The sequence below is a fragment of the Equus caballus genome, chromosome 5 (assembly GCF_041296265.1).
Source record: "Equus caballus isolate H_3958 breed thoroughbred chromosome 5, TB-T2T, whole genome shotgun sequence".
NCBI classification, from domain to species: domain Eukaryota; kingdom Metazoa; phylum Chordata; class Mammalia; order Perissodactyla; family Equidae; genus Equus; species Equus caballus.
The window spans coordinates 40,815,424-40,835,726 of NC_091688.1; the positions used below are offsets into that span (position 1 = coordinate 40,815,424).

Here is a 20,303-nt window from a genome sequence, read left to right on the forward strand (position 1 = left end):
GAAATTGCGCGGGGACCCACGGCTAAACAAGAATGAAACTGTCCTGCCAGCGACTCGGGGAGGCTGGGAACTGCCAGGCTCTAGCAGGGGCTGGGAGTGGGGAGTGGGGTGCAGACATGATGATATCTCTCTCTCATACACACTCCTGCCCCAGGACCAGGGCACAGGGAAAGTGATGGGGGATGCTGGGTGGACCAGAATTGGGGCCTGCTTTCTTGGGCCTAGAGGAGGGTGAGATGCAGGCTGGATGCACAGTTCCGGGCCCACATCAGGCCATGGATTTTGCCAGCCTCCCTCCTTGTCAGTGTTGGGCTCACACAGGGCAGGGCAGGCAGGGGGGCTAGGGGAGAGGAAGGGGCTCCTCTTGGGTTTTAGCCACACTAACTTTCATGTCCCTGTTCTTCTTTTTCTGCTTTCTTGATCTTCACAAGCATGGTTAGAATCAGACTAGCCTGGGTTCTAATCCTGGTTCTGCTGCTCATGTCCTACCTGTGTCACCCTGGGCTAGGGTGACAGTTTCTTCTTCTATAAAATGGGATAGCAGTAATTCTGGAGGGGCGCCGTGAGCAATAAGTGAGATGTGCACGTACAGTGAGGAGCAGAGGGTCTGCCCCTTGTCAGGGCTCAGTCTCCCTCCTCGTGCCTGGTGGAGCACAGGCCCAGGGCCTGGGGCTAGGGAGTGTGCGTTGAGTACCGAGAAGGAGCCACAAGACATCCGGACCCCAGCACCCAGTCCCTCTGCAGCCTCCACTTTCCTGTGGTGAATCACTGCTCACAGGCCCTGGGGACCCAGGAGTCCCCGGCTTGCCACAAACACTACCATTGTCATAGAAACCGGGCCTCCTTTTCCTCTTTTGCTGATTGATTTCACCACATTGTCTCCCACACCGTGTCTGGTTCCTAGATCTCAGCTTTTGACTCATTGATTGAACTGCCTCTCATTTCATGTCCCCAAGGCACCATCAGCCTTGTCCCCACTCTGTGGTTGGTGCCCCTAGCCCCTCAGGCAGGCCCCTTTCCCCAGCAGCCCACACTCCCTTCCCTGACAAGTAAGGCTGGGCACCCCCTAGGAAAACATCTGTCGGTAAGCGTCAGCCATGGCTTCCTGGGGCAGGGAGCCCCGTCATGCCTCAGAACCCCACCGCTCCAGCCCTCAGACTCCTCAGCGCTGGGGTGTGAGACCAGCAAGGGCAAGGGAGGTGGCCACAGGCACAGACTGGCAGGCACTGGCGCCACCTGCTGGCCCAGGGGGACCAGCCCCACCTTCTCCTTATGCGTGGGCGTATCCAGGCTAGTCCTGAGGGGCACAAGGCACTGGCTATGTGTCCTCTCAGAGGAGACAGTCACCCACATCATTCATTCATTCATTCACAGATATAGATATCTTTGTGCCCAAAATGGCTCTTGTCCTCATGGAACAAGCAATTAAATTGCTTTGAGTGCCTCAAAAGGGACAGCTCTGGATGCCACGAGGCAGAGAACCACCGGGCACCTACTCCAGGCTGTGGTTTTGGAGCAGGACTCCCTGAGGAAGGGATGACTGAGTCCTGAATAATAATAACCAACGTTTATTAAGCACTTTCTGTGTACTAGACGCTATGTCAGAGCTTTACATGCCTCTCTCCACTAATCGCACAACAATTCCATGAGGTAATTGCTACTATTATCTTCATCTTATAGATGGGAAAACAGGTTCAGAGACGTTAAGTAATTTGCATAACGCTCACAGGTAGGAGGCAGCAGCACCACCCGCCCACCTGGAGCCCAGGTTTGGAGGACGTCCACACTACGGGCTCCCACTTGAATAGCCAGGCAGAAAGGGAGAAAAAAGTGTGTTCCGGGTGAAGAAAACTGCAGGCGTGGAAACCACTGGCTGTGGACAGAGGAGGAGAGGTGGGCAATGGAGAACAAAAAGGAGCGCCCAGGGAGTAGGAGCAAAGCCTGGGAGGGAACAAAGAGTTTGGAGAAGGATGGAGGGACCAGCAGGGCCAGAGATAGGGGGTCAAGCAAGAGAAAACTGAGAGTGGACACAGCCCCTGCTCTGAGGGAACCCCAGTCAGTGTGGGAAGATGGGGCACAGAAACACAGGGAGAACAGAGTAGACAGTCCGTCTCACAGGCCTGATGCCAGGGCTCGGGCCAGCCAACAGGCCTTGAGTCATCTGCAGAGGCTGCCTGGAGAGACATGTACAGTTACCCACCTGGAAGGGCATGGAAGTGCCCCTGGAGTACTGGCAATAAGGGGCATCAGACAGCCGGGCTATGACCTGGAACTGGAAACAGGAAATAATTGGAGGTGCTGGGGAGGTAATGAGAGTGGGGAGCAACCTGACCTCCCCCAGGCTCCTGAGAAGAGGCCGGGTGCAAGGCTGTGGGAGTGAGAAAGGGCCTTGGAGGCCCTCCGGCCCAAGCCACGCCACCTGCAGTGGTGAGCTGGAGGTAGTTTGCACCTGCTGGTGACAGCCCATTGTTCACAGTGAAATCAGCCATGGTGAGAGAAGTTACACCAGGGAAACTGGCAATTGCCACAAACCAGGGCTTTTTACCCCTGGTTATTAAACATGTACAAGCACATCACTGTTCCACACTCTCCTGTCCCCACTTTACAAAAGAGGAACTGAGGCCCAAAGACGGGGAGTGCCTTGTTCAGTATCACATGGTAATTTTCTTCCTTTTATTTATTCAATTAATCATTCATACAACAAATTTTTGTTTTTGAAAGATTAGCCCTGAGCTAACATCTGCCGCCAATCTTCCTCTTTTTGCTGAGGAAGACCGGCCTTGAGCTAACATCTGTGCCCATCTTCCTCTACTTTATATGTGGGACACCTGCCACAGCATGGCTTGACAAGCGGTGCACAGGTCTACACCTGGGATCTGAACCGGTGAACCCTGGGCCACCGAGGCAGAACATGTGAACTTAACCACTGTACCACCGGGCTGGCCCCTCACTCAACAAATTTTTATTGAGTGCCTCCTCTATGCTGGGCTTTGGAGAGACACAGCCCTTGTCTTGGGGGAGCTTTCTGTCTGGTATAGTATGCAGAACATGTAAACTGGCTTTGACAGCACTGCAGGCTAACTACTAACAATGGGGTGAGTAGTGGGTGCCACAGCAGACCCAGAAGGAGCACTGACGTCCATCAGCACGGTCAGGAAGGCCCCTCAGAGGACACGACTCCAAAGCTCAGCTCTGGAGGATGAGTGGGAGATAGCCAAGATGAATGGGGGAGACAGGGTTTGAGGCAGAGAGGTTAGCACTTGCAAAGCCCTAGTGAGTGGAGAGGGCCTGGCAGGAGCATGTGATCCATGTATGTTTCCTTGCACTTTCGAGGAAATACTACCTGCAAGACTCATTTACCAGCAGTGACTGAGGGGAGGGGCTTACATGCTTAAGAGATCCCTTCTGAGCCACTGGTCAGAAGTCATATCAGTGAATTAGCACCATTGCTGAGTTCCTGCTGGGGATGAGTTCAGACTAGGTGCCAGATAGAAGAGGAACCCAGTGACAGTGTATTCCAAGCATCATGCAGACAGCACCCCCTCCGAGATCAGATGAGGGAGATCTGTGAGGGTCCAGGTGTGGGGTTAGGAGGGGAGGGGAGAGATGGAGCTGGGTGTGGAGGGTAGGAGGTACGATGGAAAAGCAGAGGGAGAAGTTGAATATTTGGTGGGGTTGTGGGGGGGTTGGGAGAGGCTGTTCAAGAGGAAAGTACAGATGAGCATGCCCAGCTTCCAAACAGCAAACATTGAGGACCTACTGTGTACCAGGCACTGTGCCAGGTACTGGGAATACTAGGAGTGGACTAGATCATCCCTGTCCTCAGAGAGCTCCCAGCATACTGGGGAGACAGAAACGTCAAAAGACAGTCTAATTGTAGTGAGATGAATGGTAGGGACACCCAAAAACAACCAGCGGAGATTTCCCAGGGAAAGTGACATCTACATTGAGTCTTGCAAGATGAACCAGCGTGAGCCAGGGGAAGGGTGAGAGAACAGCAGATGGGACAGCACAGGCCAGACCTGGGTGATGAGCAGAACATGGTGTGCTCAAAGCCCTGGAAGAAGGCCCATGTGGCTGGAGTGGAGAATGGAAGGGAGGGCAGGATCAGCCGGACAGGCGGGCAGGGGCCAGAACGTGAAGACATTCTAAACCACACTAAGGAGTTTAGTCTTGATTCTACGGGCAATGGGGAGCTAACGCAGGGCTTCAAGGAGAGTTTCCTGATCAGACTTGTTTTTTTAAAATGATCTCTCTGGCCACTGTGTGGAGAATGGGTTGGAGAGGACAGGGAGACAAGAGCGGAGGCGGGAGACCAGTTAAAGGCTACTGCAGGCAGGAGGATGTTGGCTCGGATCAGAAGGGGAGCCGCGGAGGAGGGAAGTCGTGCATTTGGCAAATGTTTTGAGGTGTAGTTGAGCGGACTGGTTGATGGACTAGACGGGAGGAAGTTAGGGAAAAGGCAGGAATCAGAGATGGCTCCAGATTTCTGGCTTGAGCAACCAAATGGATGGTGATGTCATTTACCGGAAGCAGGGGAAGCTGGGGGAGGAGCGGCTTTGGACTCTTGCAGGCGGAGCCAGGACTAAAAACTCAGGGCTCCTGGTTCCAAGCCAGCACCTGTTTTCCCCGTGGGGGCTGCTGGGAAAAGGCACGGAGAATGTGGTACAGAGGAAGGAGGCACATGGGGATGAAGAGGGGCAGAAACAACCCGAACAAAATAATAGTAACAACAGCTAACACAAGGCCAGGAACCATGCTTTATATACATGCTTTACACACATCCAGTTCAATTCTCACAAAATGACCATCTCGTCTAAATTAGCCACATCACACCTTTTTTTTTTTTTTTTTTTGAGGAAGATTAGCCCTGGGCTAACATCTGCTGCCAATCCTCCTCTTTTTGCTGAGGAAGACTGGTCCTGAGCGAACATCCGTGCCCATCTTCCTCTATTTTACATGGGGGATGCCTGCCAGAGCATGGCTTGACAAGCGGTGCTGTGTCCGCACCCAGGATCGGAACTGGCGAACCCCAGGCCACCAAAGCAGAACATGTGAACTTAACCACTGCGCCACCAGGCTAGTCCCCACCTCACACCTTTTCCCCCCATCCTGCTTTATTTTTCTTCATAGTGATTACCACTACTAAAAATTACATGATCTACTTGTTTACTGTCTGCCTTCCCTCCTCCACAGAATATCGGCTCCGTGAGAATAGGGACTTTGTCTGTCTTGTTCAATGGTGTAGCCTCAGTGCCTAGGACAGTACCTGGCACAGCAAATGTTCAATATAAATTTATTGGTTGAAAAATTTAAACTCTTTATTAGGTAGGTATTATTATTCCCCTTCAGACCCAGGTCAGTTGGACTCAAATACCTGTTTCCTTAGCCTGTCTCCTGAACAGTGTCTCCCAGGGACTTAGGAGGGCAGCTGGACATGAAGGCAGTCTTAAGCACCTGGAGGGGGCTCAGGATGACCTGGGGAGCTGGTCAGACCATGGGGATGCCCAGGTCTCAGCCACCTGTGTTTCCGTCCTGAGTCAGGAATAGACTGGTAGCCTCGTTGTCTCTCACGCACTGGATTCCCCTCCAGAAAAGGGCAAGGTGGAAGCTTGAGATGACACCTGAGCAGGCAGAGCTGGGCATGGAGCCCTAGCTGAGCAGGGAAGAAACATCTGGGCCCTGATGTCCAAGCCGACTGGAGCCGCTCCCAGTAGTTGGTCTGCAGCACCACCTTGTGGTCACAGTTCAAAGATGCTTTTCCTCCATCTGTCCCCCTGATGCTGAGGATCCAAGCTGGTGGCCACCTGCGCAACCAGGAAGCCTCCCTGGGGACCTCTGGCACCAAGGTCCTGTCATCCCTCCAGGTCTCTCCCTTCGAATGAACCTGACTCATCCTTCAGGGACTCCTTCAGATCCACTTCATCCAGAAAGCCTCTCCAGACTGCTCCAGCTTCAGTGATTGCTCCCTCCTCAGCCTCCAGGCATTCACTGGGTGTCACTGTTTACCTGAGGTCATAGGCTCTAGAGTCAGACAGATCTGACTTTGAACACTGGAGTGTCCACTTACCAGCTGTGTGACCTGAGAAAGTTACTTAACCTCTCTGAGCCTCTCGTGTTAAGCAGAAATAACAATTCCAGCCTCACAGAGTTGTGAAGAGAATTACATGAGATCAAGTCTGTAAAGGCCAAGAAGAGAACCTGACAATAAACAGGCACTCAGGAAATGGTAAGTCCCTTCCCACCCCTCTCTCTGAATTCCTCTTCCGTTTCCTAAAAAAGGAAGCATGATGGAACAGAAGGCACAAGAGCGTCACAGGACCTGGGTCCTCTGGGCCTCAGGCTCCTTCTCTGTAAAACGAGGCCATTAGGTAATTGACGAAGCTATTCATTCATTCATTCATTCATTCATTCATTCATTCAACTTCTATTCCAGCTATGACATGCTGTACAGTATGTCTTTTATATCCATTAATTCATCTGTGCCAGACTGTGTCTTGTGCTTCAGTATCCCCTGTTAGTGTCTAGCACGGAGCCTGGCACAGAGAGGGCACTGGAAAAATCCCTCCTCGACAACCTACCAAGGGCATGTTTACTGTCTCCCCTCCCTGCCCCAAGAGAGCACCCAGCCCTGGCTGGCACCAGGCGCCCGTCCCCCTCCCTCGCCCCAGCCCGAAACCAGAGCTGGCGCCACTGGGTGAGGAATCTGGGGACCAACTGTCACAGCTCCGGTATCACCCGCCTCCTGGACGCCTGGGTCTGGCCCTGAGTCCCAGAAGGGCCCTGTCAGCCAGCTGTCCTGGGGGGCCCCCCGCTCCATCCCAGCCCCTCTGAGCTGCTCTCCCTGGGGAAACCAGACAGTGCAGGGGACCTGGTAGGGGGAGTGCTGGAGTGGTCCCAGGGGAGGAGCAGAGGTGTTTGTCTGTCCAGGCCCAAACCTCAGGGTGGGCCTTCAAAGCCCTTGGAGATGGAGTCCGCGAGGACCCATAGTGATCTCTCTCCTCCAACCTCTGCGGCCCTCTAAGTCCCAAAGACTGTTTTGCCCTCCCATTGAATCCTGTTTGGCTGTGTTCTTCGGGTCATGGAGGCTAGTTTCTGTGTCTTGCTGAGGGTAGAGATCAAGTCTGCTGTTTCCTTTGTGTGTCCTACAGAATTTTACCCAATACACTCTCATTGATTGAAATTAATGAGTTGAGTGTATTCCAGCAACAGAGAGAAAACTGGCCGCACTCTCAGCAGGAAGGATGATTTTTAGATGGCAAGGTGGACTTCCCTTAAGGGAGAGGTATTAAGAAAAGAAAATGGAGGGGCCGGCCCGGTGGCGCAGCGGTTAAGTTTGCACATTCTGCTTCTTGGTGGCCCGGGGTTTGCCGGTTCGGATCCCGGGTGTGAACATGGCACCACTTGGCAAAAAGCCATGCTAAGGTAGGTGTCCCACGGATAAAGTAGAGGAAGATGGGCACAGATGTTAGCTCAGGGCCAGTCTTCCTCAGCAAAAAGAGCAGGAGTGGCAGTAGTTAGCTCAGGGCTAATCTTCCTCAAGAAAAAAAAAAGAAAGAAAGAAAGAAAAGAAAAGAAAATGGAACCCCCCCGCACAGCACAAGAGAGGAGGCTCGGCTGACTAGGACAGATGGAGAAGGCATCCTGAGAGGAGTAGGAGATGGATGAGATAACCTCACCTCGTAAGGGCCAGCCAGCTTGGAAAGGCAGGCTTCGTGCGGCCTCCTGTGTCTCCCTCCCTCCCCCGGGACTCTGAGAATAGGACAGGGGAGGAGCAAGTGTTAAGTATGTGCCCCCATCCCTTGGTTTGTGGTGAACAGACAGTGATAATAGGTGCCCAGTCTTGCTCCAAGGAGAGAGGGGACACAGCTCGACACACAGACAAGCACCGTCGGGATCACCCCCCACTCCTGTCCTCTAGCCTCCACATGAACCCTGGGCCACCCCACTCTCGACTGGGTCACCTTTCCTGCCCTGCAGCCAGGCTTGTGTACACACACACACATGCACACACACAGATACACTTGCACATAGATACACACTGCACATGCAGCCAACTCAAAAACTCCACAGGGTCCTTTGTTCCTCAGGTCTGAGGCCAGGAGCCTGGCCGGTGTGTGTGTGTGTGTGTGTGTGTGTGTGTGTGTGTGTGTGTGAGACAGAGTTCACCTGCGTTCCAGTGCACAACAGGAATTATTTTTGGAATTATCTGCTGTTTGTTTGGGATGATCTCATTTCTGCAAGTCTAGGTCTAGAACTGACTTCAAGTGATTCATGGTGGGTCAGGATCTCCTCCAGTGCCTAACACATCCTAAGTGCTCAATAGGAGGTAGTTAGCTGAGTTAATTAATTAAAATTAATTAATGAAAACCACAGTCTAGCTAAAGTCAACGGCAAGGAGAGATCAGCCAGAGCTGGAAAACGAACATTGACTGACCACCTAAGAGGAGTCAGGCACTGGGCTAAGGACTGGGCTTATTATTTCCATTTGAGAGATGAGGAAACTGAGGCTCAGCAGGAAATGCTTGCAGAAGTAACCAGCAGCATGTTTGGCCCTGAGGCCTGCTCCTTCCTCTTACACCTTGAAGTTTCGAACATGCAGTTACACTCTGCACACCCTTCCTGAGCTTCTGCTTCGGGCAGGGGCATGTGCTGGACACTGGGAGCCCAGGGTGGGGGACAATGACAAAGATGAGAGACACAGTCTTGTCCTCCAAGGTCCCAAAGGGGAGAGATATGAGTTGCCACCTATACACCTTTCTGGTCATAAGGCAGAGAGTGATGGGGCGGGGGGCACAGCCATCTATTTCAAGGCAAAATTGTTTATGTACCGCCTTTGGCCCTCATCACCATAATTCTGGACTGGGCAGGCAGGGGAAGGGAAAGAAAGGAGGGTCCAGGGACAGAAACCTAGCTGGGCTGACACAAGTGTCAGTGGAGGCAGGGAGTCCCCTCCACAAAAGAGGCCACCAGCCTCTGGGAGCGAGGGAAGGACTCATCAAAGCCCGGTCCCGGGGCCGAGTGGTTGGGTTCGCATTCTCTGCTTCAGCAGCCCAGGGTTTCATTGGTTCAGATCCTAGGCCCAGACATGGCACCGCTCGTCAGGCCATGCTGAGGCGGCATCCCACATGGCACAACCAGAAGGACCACAACTACAATATACAACTGTGGACTGGGAGGCTCCAGAGAATAATAATAATTTTAAAAAAAGAAAGAAAGATTGGCAACAGATGTTAGCTCAGGTGCCAATCTTTAAAAAAACAATAAACAAAAACAAAATTAAAAAACTCCAGCCCTGAGAACCTGGCTCCTCAAGGTGCCCACCCTCGGGCTCCTCCGCTGCCCGGCACTCTGGTAGTCCCCGTGGCGGTGGACCCACCCCCCACAGTCTGCAGGCATACACTCCTGTGTGTCCAGCCACACCACAGACCTAAGTGCTCACACACATCCTGCCCTCCAGGTGCCAGGTTCCCGCTTGCCTCTGGGGCCTTGGAGATTTGTTTGGAGTCGCAGTGGGACACCGAGGGTGGACATGTGGTGCATTAACACACCCAGGGGGCTGATTTGTCCTTGTTGGATCAGGAAGGTGGGTCCAGCAGGAACCGCAGCCTCCCCTACCCCAGCCCTCAGTCTACCCCTTCCCATTCAGCAGCTGTCCCCCTCCCCGCTCACACACACTTGTTTCTGTCCTTTGTTTTCCTCCTTGGCCAAATCCCCAAGGCTTCTTTGGTCATTAACCTCCTGCTTTAATTAGCTTAGTGGGGAGGAAAGTGGAAGCAGGGCAAATTCAGGGGTGGGTGTCCAGGGGGAGTCTCATTTCGGTGGGGACAGGAAGGTTCAGACCAGCTGGTGACAAAAATGCCTGGCACACAATAAGTCCTGTGCAACTGTTTGCTATTTCTATTAACGTGAAAACCAATCTGCTGGTTCAGAGTAGGAACCTTACCCCGACGAGAGCCCCATGATCCCCAGTACCACAGTTCCCCTAGTCCAGGCTCCTGGGGCAGAAGGAGAGGGGACAAGAGCAGGGAACAGCCCACTCCACAGGGCCTTGTCTTTCCAATTCTTCCTCTCCCCGTCTTGCTCAGTGGCCGTAGCGCTCAATCCCACAATAAGGTTTGTTGCTAATCTTACGTTAAATCCCCGATCCAGGGGGCACCCCTCCCCAACTCCAGGGCCTTCTGGGGTTCCTCAGTCATGGTTCCCCTTCCCTGATCTGCTGCCTAGCAAAGGAGCTAGAGCCCCACAGTGTGCCAACCCCCAACCCCTCCGGAGATCCTCCATTCTAGCTCCCACCCTCCCATTGGTGTGCAAATTTATTCTTTCCAAGAATCAGTTTAGGGAACTGGACTTCACAGCTCAGCCCTCACAGCCTCACAGTGCCAGGTCTATGAGGTCATCTCATCGTTCCCCTGCCTTCAAGCAGGACTTTACCTCAGAAACCAGCTCAGATTTTCGGTTTCCAAGGCACTCCAGAAAAGGACATCTTACCACTGTAGCTCACCCACCCATTCTTATAAAACTCTTTTTGGGAAGTTCTTCTTAAAGTCTGATCTCAAGCCCTCAAGCTGCAGTGCCATCCTTTCTCCTCTTGGGAAAGACCGAAACATAAAAAGGGTCACAAAAAATAATTGCTGAAGATATGGGGAAAAAGGAGAAGAAAAGATTGCATTACATTCCAACTTCACCAAACTCCTTCTAAAAGTATCCAACTGTCCGATTCATGCCTTCAAAAGTTATTTTTACTTTCACCCATTTCCAGAGTCAAAGGAGCTGAATTAATGGATTTTCAATGGGGGAGAAGCGGGTGAGGCAAAGTGGAACGATGGTGGAGGTTAAAGAACAGATCGCTCCCGAGCTGTATGCATGGCCCAGGCCTGAAGGCAGTCTGGGTCCCAGTGGATCCCGTCTCTCCTCCCTCCTTCTGCCGCACCCAAAGCCCATGGCTCTCACCCGAAACTGTTAGGTCACGTCATGCCTTTAATACTTCCTCTGCCTCCTCACTCTCTGCCCCCCACTTCTCTCCTCTCCCTGCACCCCCTCATCCTGCTCACCTAACCACTCCCCAGCCCTCCCAGCTCCCCTCCACTGATCAGAAGGACGTGAACTAACTCACCTCCCAGTCGGTGCCTCTCAGATCTCCGAGACTGGGGGGCGGGAGGGGATGAGGGGGGATGGCTTGCCGCTTGAGGATGAGCGGACCCCGTCTTTTGCCAGGGGGTCCCACCCTCCAGCCCGGCACCCCATCCTGGCCCCCACAGCGCGCAGAACCGGGTTCTCCCCGCATCGCGGCTGTGGGCTTTGTCTGCTCTGCGGAGAACCTCTCCCCGCGGCCCCGAGCAGGGATCGACTCTGGAAGAGCGGGAGGGGGAGAGCGGAGAGGGAGCGCGCCAAGGAGGGGGAAGAGGGTAGAGACAGAGAAAGCCGCAGTGACCCAGCCGGGACTGCTCCCCGCCCTCTCGCCCCCCCTCCCTCATTATCATAAGAAAGAGGGACCCAAGACTGGCCCGGATCTGGAGGGAGCCCGTTTTGGGAGGGAGGCGCGCTCCATTACCCTTTTTTCAAACCCTTCCATTTCTGTACACTGACTCCTCTCCCGTACCCGCCCCTTGGAAAAATTAGGGACCTCGACTTCCATCCCACCCCCAGCTTTGCCTCCGAGCCGTGGTTAAAGACCGAAGGCACATCCCTATCCTCCTCGGGTCAAGGAATTCGTCCCCGCGCCCCCGAGGGCGGGAAACTACAACTCCCGGCATGCCCCGGGCGCCCCCGGCGCGCCCCCCTCCCGTCAGTTCCATGCTGCTCCATCCAGTTCATTTAAAACAAAAGAGTTTGAGCGCTGGAAGGGGCTGGGCTCTATTGGGGGCCACTGAGCGCCGCTCCTGGACTGGGGCTCGGTGCGGGAGCCTAAGGGGGGCGTCTGGACGGCGGGGTCTAGAGACTCCCGGGTGCGAGGCGGGAGGGGTGGGGGCAGAGATCCCGCAGCCCCCCGCCCCCCGTCACCCCGGGAGAGGAGAGGAGAGGAGATCTGCCTTCTTGGTTTTGCTTCTCTTTCCCCCCACCCCCACCCCGGGGGCTGGGGCGAGGGGAGTCGGGTTACAGGGTGTTTGGGGAGGGGGGCTTAGGAGGAGGGTCTATCTTTCTATCTCGCTTTCTTCCCCCCTCCCCAGTTCTTTGTTCCCCCTCCCCACACACCCCCCTCCTCTCCCCTCCCCTCCCCTCCTCTCTCCTCTTTTCCCTTCCACCACCTCTCTCTCTCTCCCTCTCTCTCTCTCCCCCAGCTTTTGTTTCGCCATGCCTAGTCTAGTGGTATCTGGAATAATGGAAAGAAATGGGGGCTTTGGAGAACTAGGATGTTTCGGGGGAAGCGCTAAGGACCGAGGGCTGCTGGAAGACGAGCGCGCCCTTCAGCTGGCTCTCGATCAACTCTGCCTCCTGGGTTTGGGGGAGCCCCCCGCCCCCACGGCGGGCGAGGACGGGGGAGGTGGGGGGGGCGGCGCCCCCGCGCAGCCGGCCGCCCCCCCGCAGCCGGCCCCGCCGCCGCCGCCCGCGGCGCCCCCGGCCGCCCCGACGGCGGCCCCCGCGGCGCAGACGCCCCAGCCCCCCACCGCCCCCAAAGGGGCCAGCGACGCCAAGCTCTGCGCTCTCTACAAAGAGGCCGAGCTGCGCCTGAAGGGCAGCAGCAACACCACCGAGTGTGTACCCGTGCCCACCTCCGAGCACGTGGCCGAGATCGTGGGCAGGCAAGGTAAGCGGGCGCCTGGACCGCGGAGAAGGACTGAAGTGGGGGGCACCCCATCCCTAGCACGGAAAGTTCATTTCCTCTCTCCATGCCCGCCGCTGGCTCCGTCCCTTCCCCACAAAGGGGGACCCGCCCCCTACCCTGATTTCCAAGTGCCACAAAGTTCCCTGCTACCCCCAAGTCGGGACTGTTCTCCGGATCCTTCCTCCCCCAGGGCTCTGCCCTTAGACAAAGAAATATCCTCTCATAGAGAGAGGGAAAAGGGAGGGAGACTCGGTCTCCTAATCCAGGGAGGCTGTCCGGAGGGGGCGTCCACTCCTAGCCAGAAAAACTGGCGGAATGTGCAAAGAGTTACTCAGAAGCCCCTATTCTGGTATCCGATAGTGGGTTGGGGAGGGGGCACCCCTGGGACCCCCAGCCGCCTGAAGTTACAGACTTTGGGGGAGACTTGGCCCGGGAAGCTCGGCTATCTGTCTCTTTGTTGGGCTAAGTGTAGGAATGGAAGGGGGTGTGGCTCATGGGAGGGTCCCAGCCTGGGGGAGAGGTGGGGAGGGGGCTGCCGGGAGGAGGGAGTCCTGTGGTCACCCACACACCAAAGTTGAACGGTCTATGGGGTTTTGGAAGGGGTGCCTCCAACGAAGTGCCACGTCCTGGCGTGGACCTCTCCTCCTCCCTCTCAGGCTTTTGTTCTGGGCTGGCCACGGCCAGGGGCCAGAGGCCTGGAAAGGGGTCTCTGGTCGTGAGAGAGTAGGACAGCGTGCGAGGGGGCATGCTGGGGGGGTAAGAAACCTTTACCTGGAGATTTGGTGGAGGGTGTGTGTCTGGGTGTGTTGTTGGGGGACAGGGGGTGTAGAATTAATCCAGTGTAGTATGTCTGATACCACACCCTCCTCTGCTCCAGCATCCCTGGGTGGGTGGGGGTGGGAGTGTTGGTGAGGGTCCAGACTAAGCAGACGGTATCTTGGGGACCCTTCCTTCTCCCAGTTTCCCAAAGGGGAGTGTGGGGGGGTGGGGAGTGGGATTTGGCAATTGCAAGGGGGCTGGGCTGGGGAGGTGTGGGGTGGGGGAGGAGCCGGGGAGGAGCTGTCCCACCGTGGGGAACAATAGAGGAGCTGCATTCCGGCTGGGAGTGAGGGAGGAGGCGGGCTGCTGGCAGGGGAGAGGGGAGGCAAGCCAGGGGGGCCCTTACTCCACATCCCACCTCTTCCACCCGGAGTGCTGGGGGCTGGGGGACTGTGCAGGGAGATCCAGAATGGAGGAGGGGAAGATGCCACTCCCCTGCCCAGCCCTCATCCCCCTGGGGCACTCCATCTCTTGAGATTTCTGGTTTAAAAAGTTGGATTTCCTCTTGTTGCCAGAAACTAGGGACCCAGAGCCCTGGAATTGGGTGGTGACACTTGTATCTTTTCTTGGATGTGGGGGTGATCTTGGGAGGCCCCAGAATTTCATGGAGTCATTCTTTCCTCTTCTGCCTCCGCATCAGATGGGCCTGTCTCTCATAAAAGTAGGGGGATTTCTCCTATTCAGAGAAGATAAACCTCCTCCTCATTCCTTAAGTATATGGAAGTACTCCCTCTTGTCTAACCTCCCTCCTCCTGCTGCAGTGTCAGTGCTCCTCTATTTGACCTCTAAGAAGATGAAGCCCAGTGGGTCTTCCCTTCAAAAGATACTTCTTCAGGGTTTTGAAAGCCAGCCTGAGGTGTACCATCAGTTCTGCACCTCCAGGCCTCTAGCTTTTTTCCTTCCTCTTATGCCCGGGCTTGTCCTCCCCACCCCAACCCCCAAAGATACCTAGCTCTCACTTAAATTTATGGACCCCAAACTTAGAGCCAGAACCCAGGTGCCTATCAGACGCCATGTGAGCAGAAGTTGTAGGAGAGAGGACTTCACTGTTCTTCAGCCCTCCATGCCTCACAAATAGAACAGTCTTTTACTGACATTAAAGCAGCAGGGATGTGGGCCTGACAACAGGTAGGACTTCTCAACTGCCAAGAGGTCTGAAGACAAAAAAGGGAGGAGCGAATTCTCCTTCCTGAGGTCTCTTGAAGGTGAGGAGAGCTGCCCCCAACCCACTCTCTCCTCCCACCTGCAAATCTGGTGGAGTTGGAGAAGAAGCCATCTGGAGTGGAGGAAGGAGAGAAAAAAATGAGCTCACCTCAGGCCTGTGGTTGGAGGGTTGGGGCAGAGTCAGAAAACTAGGACTGCTGGTGTTGGTTTTTGAGGGGATAGGTAGTGTGGTGGGGGAGTGAGAAAGGGAATGATGATAGGGTACCTGGAGAGGGTGTGAACATGTCTATATGTGAATGGGGGCAAAAGTTGTGGGCGTGTATAGGAATGTACTATTTGTGTGCTGGGGATGATGGGGAGGGAAGAATGGGATTATGAAGGGTTGAAACGCAGGGAATCTGTGCTCGCGCGTGCGTGTGCGTGTGTGTGTGTGAAAGTGTACATTAGGCTTGCACCACAAGTATTGTTTAGGTAAAGGCACACAGTGCATCACAGCTCCTAGGTTCGTGTGTGTGCAAACTGACATACATGTGGCATGTGTGCTTTGAGAAAGCGTGAGTCTCTGAGGCTCTGTGAAGCTCAGGGCAGGGAGAGGGAACGTGGGAAAAGAGGACAGAGTCTTGTCCAGTCAGCCATCCAGGTCTGCCACCCTTAGAGATGGTTTGGTCATCCCAGCCTCCCTCACTCTTCTCTTTCCCCTTCTCTCTCTTTGTCTCTCTTTGTCTCAGCTTTCTTCTTTCTCTTCCTGCCTCTCTCCCCAACCTCCCAGCTTTAACCCACTCCTTCTTCAAAGCAGGAGTGTAGGTCCAGAATACCTTCTCCCTCACCCTACTCAGCCCCAAGCCCATCTCAGCTCTCCTGCCCCCAGGGAACAGGGTGGCAGGAGTGTCCATAAGGTCGGGTGCTGTCCCTCACACATCATTATTTTTCCTTTCATACTCCTGCTTTCCCTCTTGAAGCTCTGATTCTCAGACCCCTGCTAGTCTCCCACCTCCACTAGTTGCTGCAAACTTGCCATGAATTTGGGAGACACTAATGGGCAGAAGGCATGGAGGGGGGAATCATCCAGCAGATGGGGGTCAGGGGTCCCTGAGTAGATTGGAGAACACTTTTAATGAATGGAGTTCAAGTGAGGAGTGGATTGTGGGGTTACTGAGTGCATTGGAGTTCTGTGGAAAGATCAAGGTCAGTGACAGACTGGTAGGGGTGATTAAGTGATTTGGAAGTTTGTGAGTAGCCAAGAATCCATAGAGAAGTTGAATGAACAGCACGTGGTTGGGGAAGAGTTAGTGAGTAGATCTGAGGTTAGCAGCTGGCCCAGGAGGGTCAGTGATTATTTAGGGGTTTCGAGGAGTGAATGAACTTGGAGGGTCCTGAATGGAATTCGAGGGAACCTTGGTACGTTTTGAAATCTGTGGTTGATAGAGACATTGAGTAGATCTGAGATACATGAGTGGGTTGTTGAAGTCAGGGTGTATTGGGGGGCAGGGTTCAAAGAGTAGACTGAGGGGTTCCTGGGAGGCTGGGTATCTGAGTAAAGATCAGGAGCTTATTGGTCTCGGCTCAAACCTTCCTATCCTGTGAGTTTCTTTTTCTCTCCCCTTCCCCACCCTATCCCAGGCTGCAAGATTAAGGCTCTGAGGGCCAAGACCAACACCTACATCAAGACGCCTGTGCGGGGTGAGGAGCCAGTGTTCATGGTGACTGGGCGGCGAGAGGACGTGGCCACAGCCCGACGGGAAATCATCTCGGCAGCCGAGCACTTCTCCATGATCCGCGCCTCCCGCAACAAGTCGGGCGCCGCCTTCGGCGTGGCGCCTGCTCTGCCAGGCCAAGTGACCATTCGTGTGCGAGTGCCCTACCGCGTAGTGGGGCTGGTGGTGGGCCCCAAGGGGGCAACCATCAAGCGCATCCAGCAGCAGACCAACACGTACATTATCACGCCGAGCCGTGACCGCGACCCCGTGTTCGAGATCACGGGTGCCCCGGGCAACGTGGAGCGTGCGCGCGAGGAGATCGAGACGCACATCGCCGTGCGCACGGGCAAGATCCTCGAGTACAACAATGAAAACGACTTCCTGGCGGGGAGCCCCGACGCCGCGCTTGATAGCCGCTACTCGGAGGCCTGGCGAGTGCATCCGCCGGGCTGCAAGCCCCTCTCCACCTTCCGGCAGAACAGCCTGGGCTGCATTGGCGAGTGCGGAGTGGACTCTGGCTTTGAGGCCCCGCGCCTGGGCGAGCAGGGCGGGGACTTTGGTTATGGCGGGTACCTGTTTCCGGGCTATGGCGTGGGCAAGCAGGACGTTTACTACGGTGTGGCTGAGACTAGCCCCCCGCTCTGGGCGGGCCAGGAGAACGCCACGCCCACCTCGGTGCTCTTCTCCTCCGCCTCCTCCTCTTCCTCTTCCGCCAAGGCCCGCGCCGGGCCGCCAGGAGCGCATCGCTCCCCTGCCACCTCAGCAGGGCCCGAACTGGCAGGACTCCCGAGACGCCCGCCGGGAGAGCCCCTCCAGGGCTTCTCTAAACTTGGCGGGGGTGGCCTGCGGAGCCCAGGCGGCGGGCGGGATTGCATGGTGTGCTTCGAGAGTGAGGTGACTGCCGCCCTCGTGCCCTGTGGACACAACCTGTTCTGCATGGAGTGTGCAGTACGCATCTGCGAGAGGACGGACCCGGAGTGTCCCGTCTGCCACATCACAGCCACGCAAGCCATCCGAATATTCTCCTAAGCCCCCTGCCCCATGCCTCCTGGGGCCACTCCCCAGGGTCCCGCCCTGGAGCTGTTTTCCACTAGGGCCTTTTGGAAATCAGTGATTTGAGGGGCAAGGTGCTTAGAGATACTCGCTCGCTGGGGAGGGGGAGGGGAGGCGATGGTGGCCGGAGGGTGGGCCACTTTCAGAGCCTCTGGTCACCCTGTCCTGGAAAGTTTGGGAGGGGGCCAGACTGGAAATTTTCCTAGAGTTACAACTCTGATACCTCAACACACCCTTCAATCTGGAAGCAGCTAAAAGAAACTTTTGTTTTGCCAGAGGTGGCCTCCAAGGCATCCTGACCCCCCTGTCCCTCTCCCCATCTGTGCATCACACCACCTCTTCCTCTGCGAAGGAGATGGGGAAAGGGAGAGGGGGAGTTACCATCTGTATCTAGAGGCACTCTTTCCACTCCCCAAGCCCTCTGGTCCTGACCTCTGACCTCCTAACATGTACCTTTAGACCCCTCCACCACCATATCCTGTTTGGGAATCTGTTCCTGGGTTTCTAACGGTATAAGGGGGTTGGGGCCCTTTCAAAAGTCTGCATAGATTTTCTTGGGGGAAGGGGAGAAGCATGTCAATCGAGAAAAGGCTCAGAACTCATCTGTCCCTACAAAGCTGGGCTAGGGGAATCTGGATGGGGTGCCCCTGTCTGCCCCTCCAGCTTTCCCTTTGCTCCCTCCCCCATCTTTCCTCCCTTGGTTTCTCCTTTCTCCTTTGCTCTTTCCCCAGCTCTTCTCTTTGCTTCCCCTTGGTGCTGTCATTCCCAGCCCTGTCTTGCTCTTTCTGTTTCTTCCTTTCTCCCCCCTTCTTCCTGCCCCTTCCAGCCCAGCTTTGGGGACACCATCCTCCTGGGGAGAAGTAGGGGGAAGAACATTTTGGTAGTCCCCCCTAATTCCTCTTTTGGCATCTGGAGGCCCTCTCCCCCACTCCTCCAAAGAAACACCTCAAATTCTTGATGGAATGTATCCCCATTCTCAGAAAATTTGAGGAGGGGACTAATACTGGGGTACATAAAGGGTCAAACCTCCACCTTTATCATCTTTGGGCATTACATGTGGGGAGCAGTTCTTGGGCTGGATTTTCTGGCGGTAGGAGGGGAGAGCCGAGGTAGTGTGTTTGCTGTTTCAAGGAGCAGGAAAGGGTCTGAGGCAGGAGGAGAGGCTGCTGGTGGCAAGGGCTGCTCCTCCTCCTCTGCAGAACCCCGCCCCCTGTGCCCCTCACTGGATCTGACCCGAACCCTTATTAGCGAGCAAATCATGAAGTCTCTGTCCTATTCATTGTGGTTAAGGAGAGAGACCAAGTCTTTAGAGAGGGGTCAGTCCAGGGCCAAGCAGGACTGGGGTGCGGCAGGGCCTGTTCCAAGAATCAAGTATTGTACGGGCCTTGCAACCCCTTTGCTGCTTCCCTGCTGCTCACTCGAGGCTGCCACCAGCCTCCCACCCTCCTGGTTCCGCTGGCCGGGCCAGGAGAGCATGGGGGATGGGAGTCCCTGGGTGTCCCAGGAGATTCTTGTATATAGTGGAGTGGGACTGCTCTAAGTGATCTCTGAGCACTTAAGCTCGAGAGTCCCATTCTTCCTGGATGGAGAGGGGGTGCAGGGATGGGGGTACAGAGGGGATTTCCTCCTCTCCTTCCTCCTGTTGTGAATTAACTCACCTCTCCTCAGCCTTCCCCTCCAGACCACCAGCCAGGGAGGGGAGAGGAAGGAGGTCACAGCCAGGAAAGCTGGTCTGTGACAACTTCCCTCCTTCCCGCCAATGTGAGCCATCCTGAGATGTCTGTACAATAGAAACCAAACCAAATGGGCACCCTCGGTCGCCGAGGGGGGGTGGGGAGGGGGGTGGGAAGATGGGATGTCTGTCTGTCGATCCCCCTCCCCCTCTCCACTCCTTATCACAAAGGCAGAAGACTGTTATGCTAGGGGGCTCGGAAAATTCAATCCCACCCTTACTGATTGAGCCAAACCTAGAAACAAACGCAAAACACACATTGTGAGAGACAAAATAGAGGAGAGAAAGAGCGCGAGAGGGAGCGAGAGAGGCGACCAACACAGAGGAGAGAAAACAAAAATAGCAAAAAAAAAAAAAGCAGTTCTTTATAATTTAATATTCTATTTTAATAAAGGCGTTTATTACCGTATAAATGTAGCAAAGAACCTGGGCTAATATGAAAAAAAAAAGACTTTTTATTAGGTAATTTATTATATGAAAAGGATATTTTATTTTATGATAAAGTGATCCTTAAAAAAAATAAAAAAACTTTAGAAGGTTTAGAATATATGTAGGGAGAGAAGAAGAAAAAAATACATTTGTATTCAGAGTTAAATCTTAAAAAAAGTGTTTTTAATATATGTTCGGGTTTACGTTCCTTTTTTCCCCCACTTTTTTTTGGGGAGGAATGTCATTTGCTTTTCGGAGGGGAGCATCCTGGGATGGATGGTGGAGACCGGCTAGGGGAACCTGGTCCCTCTGGGGCCCTGCAAGTAGATCGGATTTCACTCCGTGGGCACCCCCTCCCCTCTCCCCCTCCCCCTCGGGGGAGCCGGCAGAGCCAAACAAAGAAAGGGATTAACGAGAAAGGAAGAAGCAGTAGGATTGAGTACTGAGGATCCTGGGGTGCCCCTCCTTCCTCTGCCCTGTCCCAGGGGCAGGCCTACGGGAACCCTCAGAGAGATGTGAGATTTAAGAGAAATAGTTTTGTTTGTTTTTTTTAACCAAAAATGAGAGAGAGAGAAGAAAAAGAAAGAAACCGAGGGGTTTAAAAGAAAAGAATACTACAAAATAATAATTATTAATAATAATA

The 20,303-nt window shown here is 54.6% G+C and overlaps 2 protein-coding genes and 1 non-coding gene across 5 annotated transcripts in view; 1 reads left to right on the forward strand and 2 right to left on the reverse strand.

Moving 5' to 3' along the window:
- LMNA (lamin A/C) overlaps window positions 1-11,722 on the reverse strand; it is a 43,980-nt gene extending 32,258 nt beyond the window's left edge. Inside the window, exons 1-2 of one of the 3 annotated variants that reach the window (XM_070268035.1) lie at window positions 11,117-11,722; window positions 2,201-2,272 (exon numbers count right to left, since the gene is read on the reverse strand). The gene's annotated coding sequence lies outside the window, so the exon portion shown is untranslated. The remainder of the gene's footprint in view (window positions 1-2,200; window positions 2,273-11,116) is intronic. The other 2 variants (XM_070268038.1, XM_001499888.7) reach the window with 2 other exon arrangements.
- Window positions 11,709-20,221, forward strand: MEX3A (mex-3 RNA binding family member A). Its single transcript, XM_023641020.2, has 2 exons — window positions 11,709-12,748; window positions 16,370-20,221. The coding sequence occupies exons 1-2, from the start codon at window positions 11,755-11,757 to the stop codon at window positions 17,473-17,475; spliced, it is 2,100 nt and encodes a 699-aa protein (XP_023496788.2). The 5' UTR covers window positions 11,709-11,754; the 3' UTR covers window positions 17,476-20,221.
- MIR1905B (microRNA mir-1905b) lies at window positions 16,608-16,671 on the reverse strand. The gene has a single exon (NR_032839.1). It is a non-coding gene; the product is annotated as a microRNA mir-1905b (primary transcript).
- Window positions 20,222-20,303: the final 82 nt, after the last annotated feature.

Coding starts and splice junctions, on each gene's coding strand:
- MEX3A (XM_023641020.2), top strand. CDS start 11,755: ATGCCCCGGGCGCCCCCGGCGCGCCCCCCTCCCGTCAGTTCCATGCTG. Junction 12,749..16,369: donor CGAGATCGTGGGCAGGCAAG/GTAAGCGGGCGC, acceptor ACCCTATCCCAG/GCTGCAAGATTAAGGCTCTG.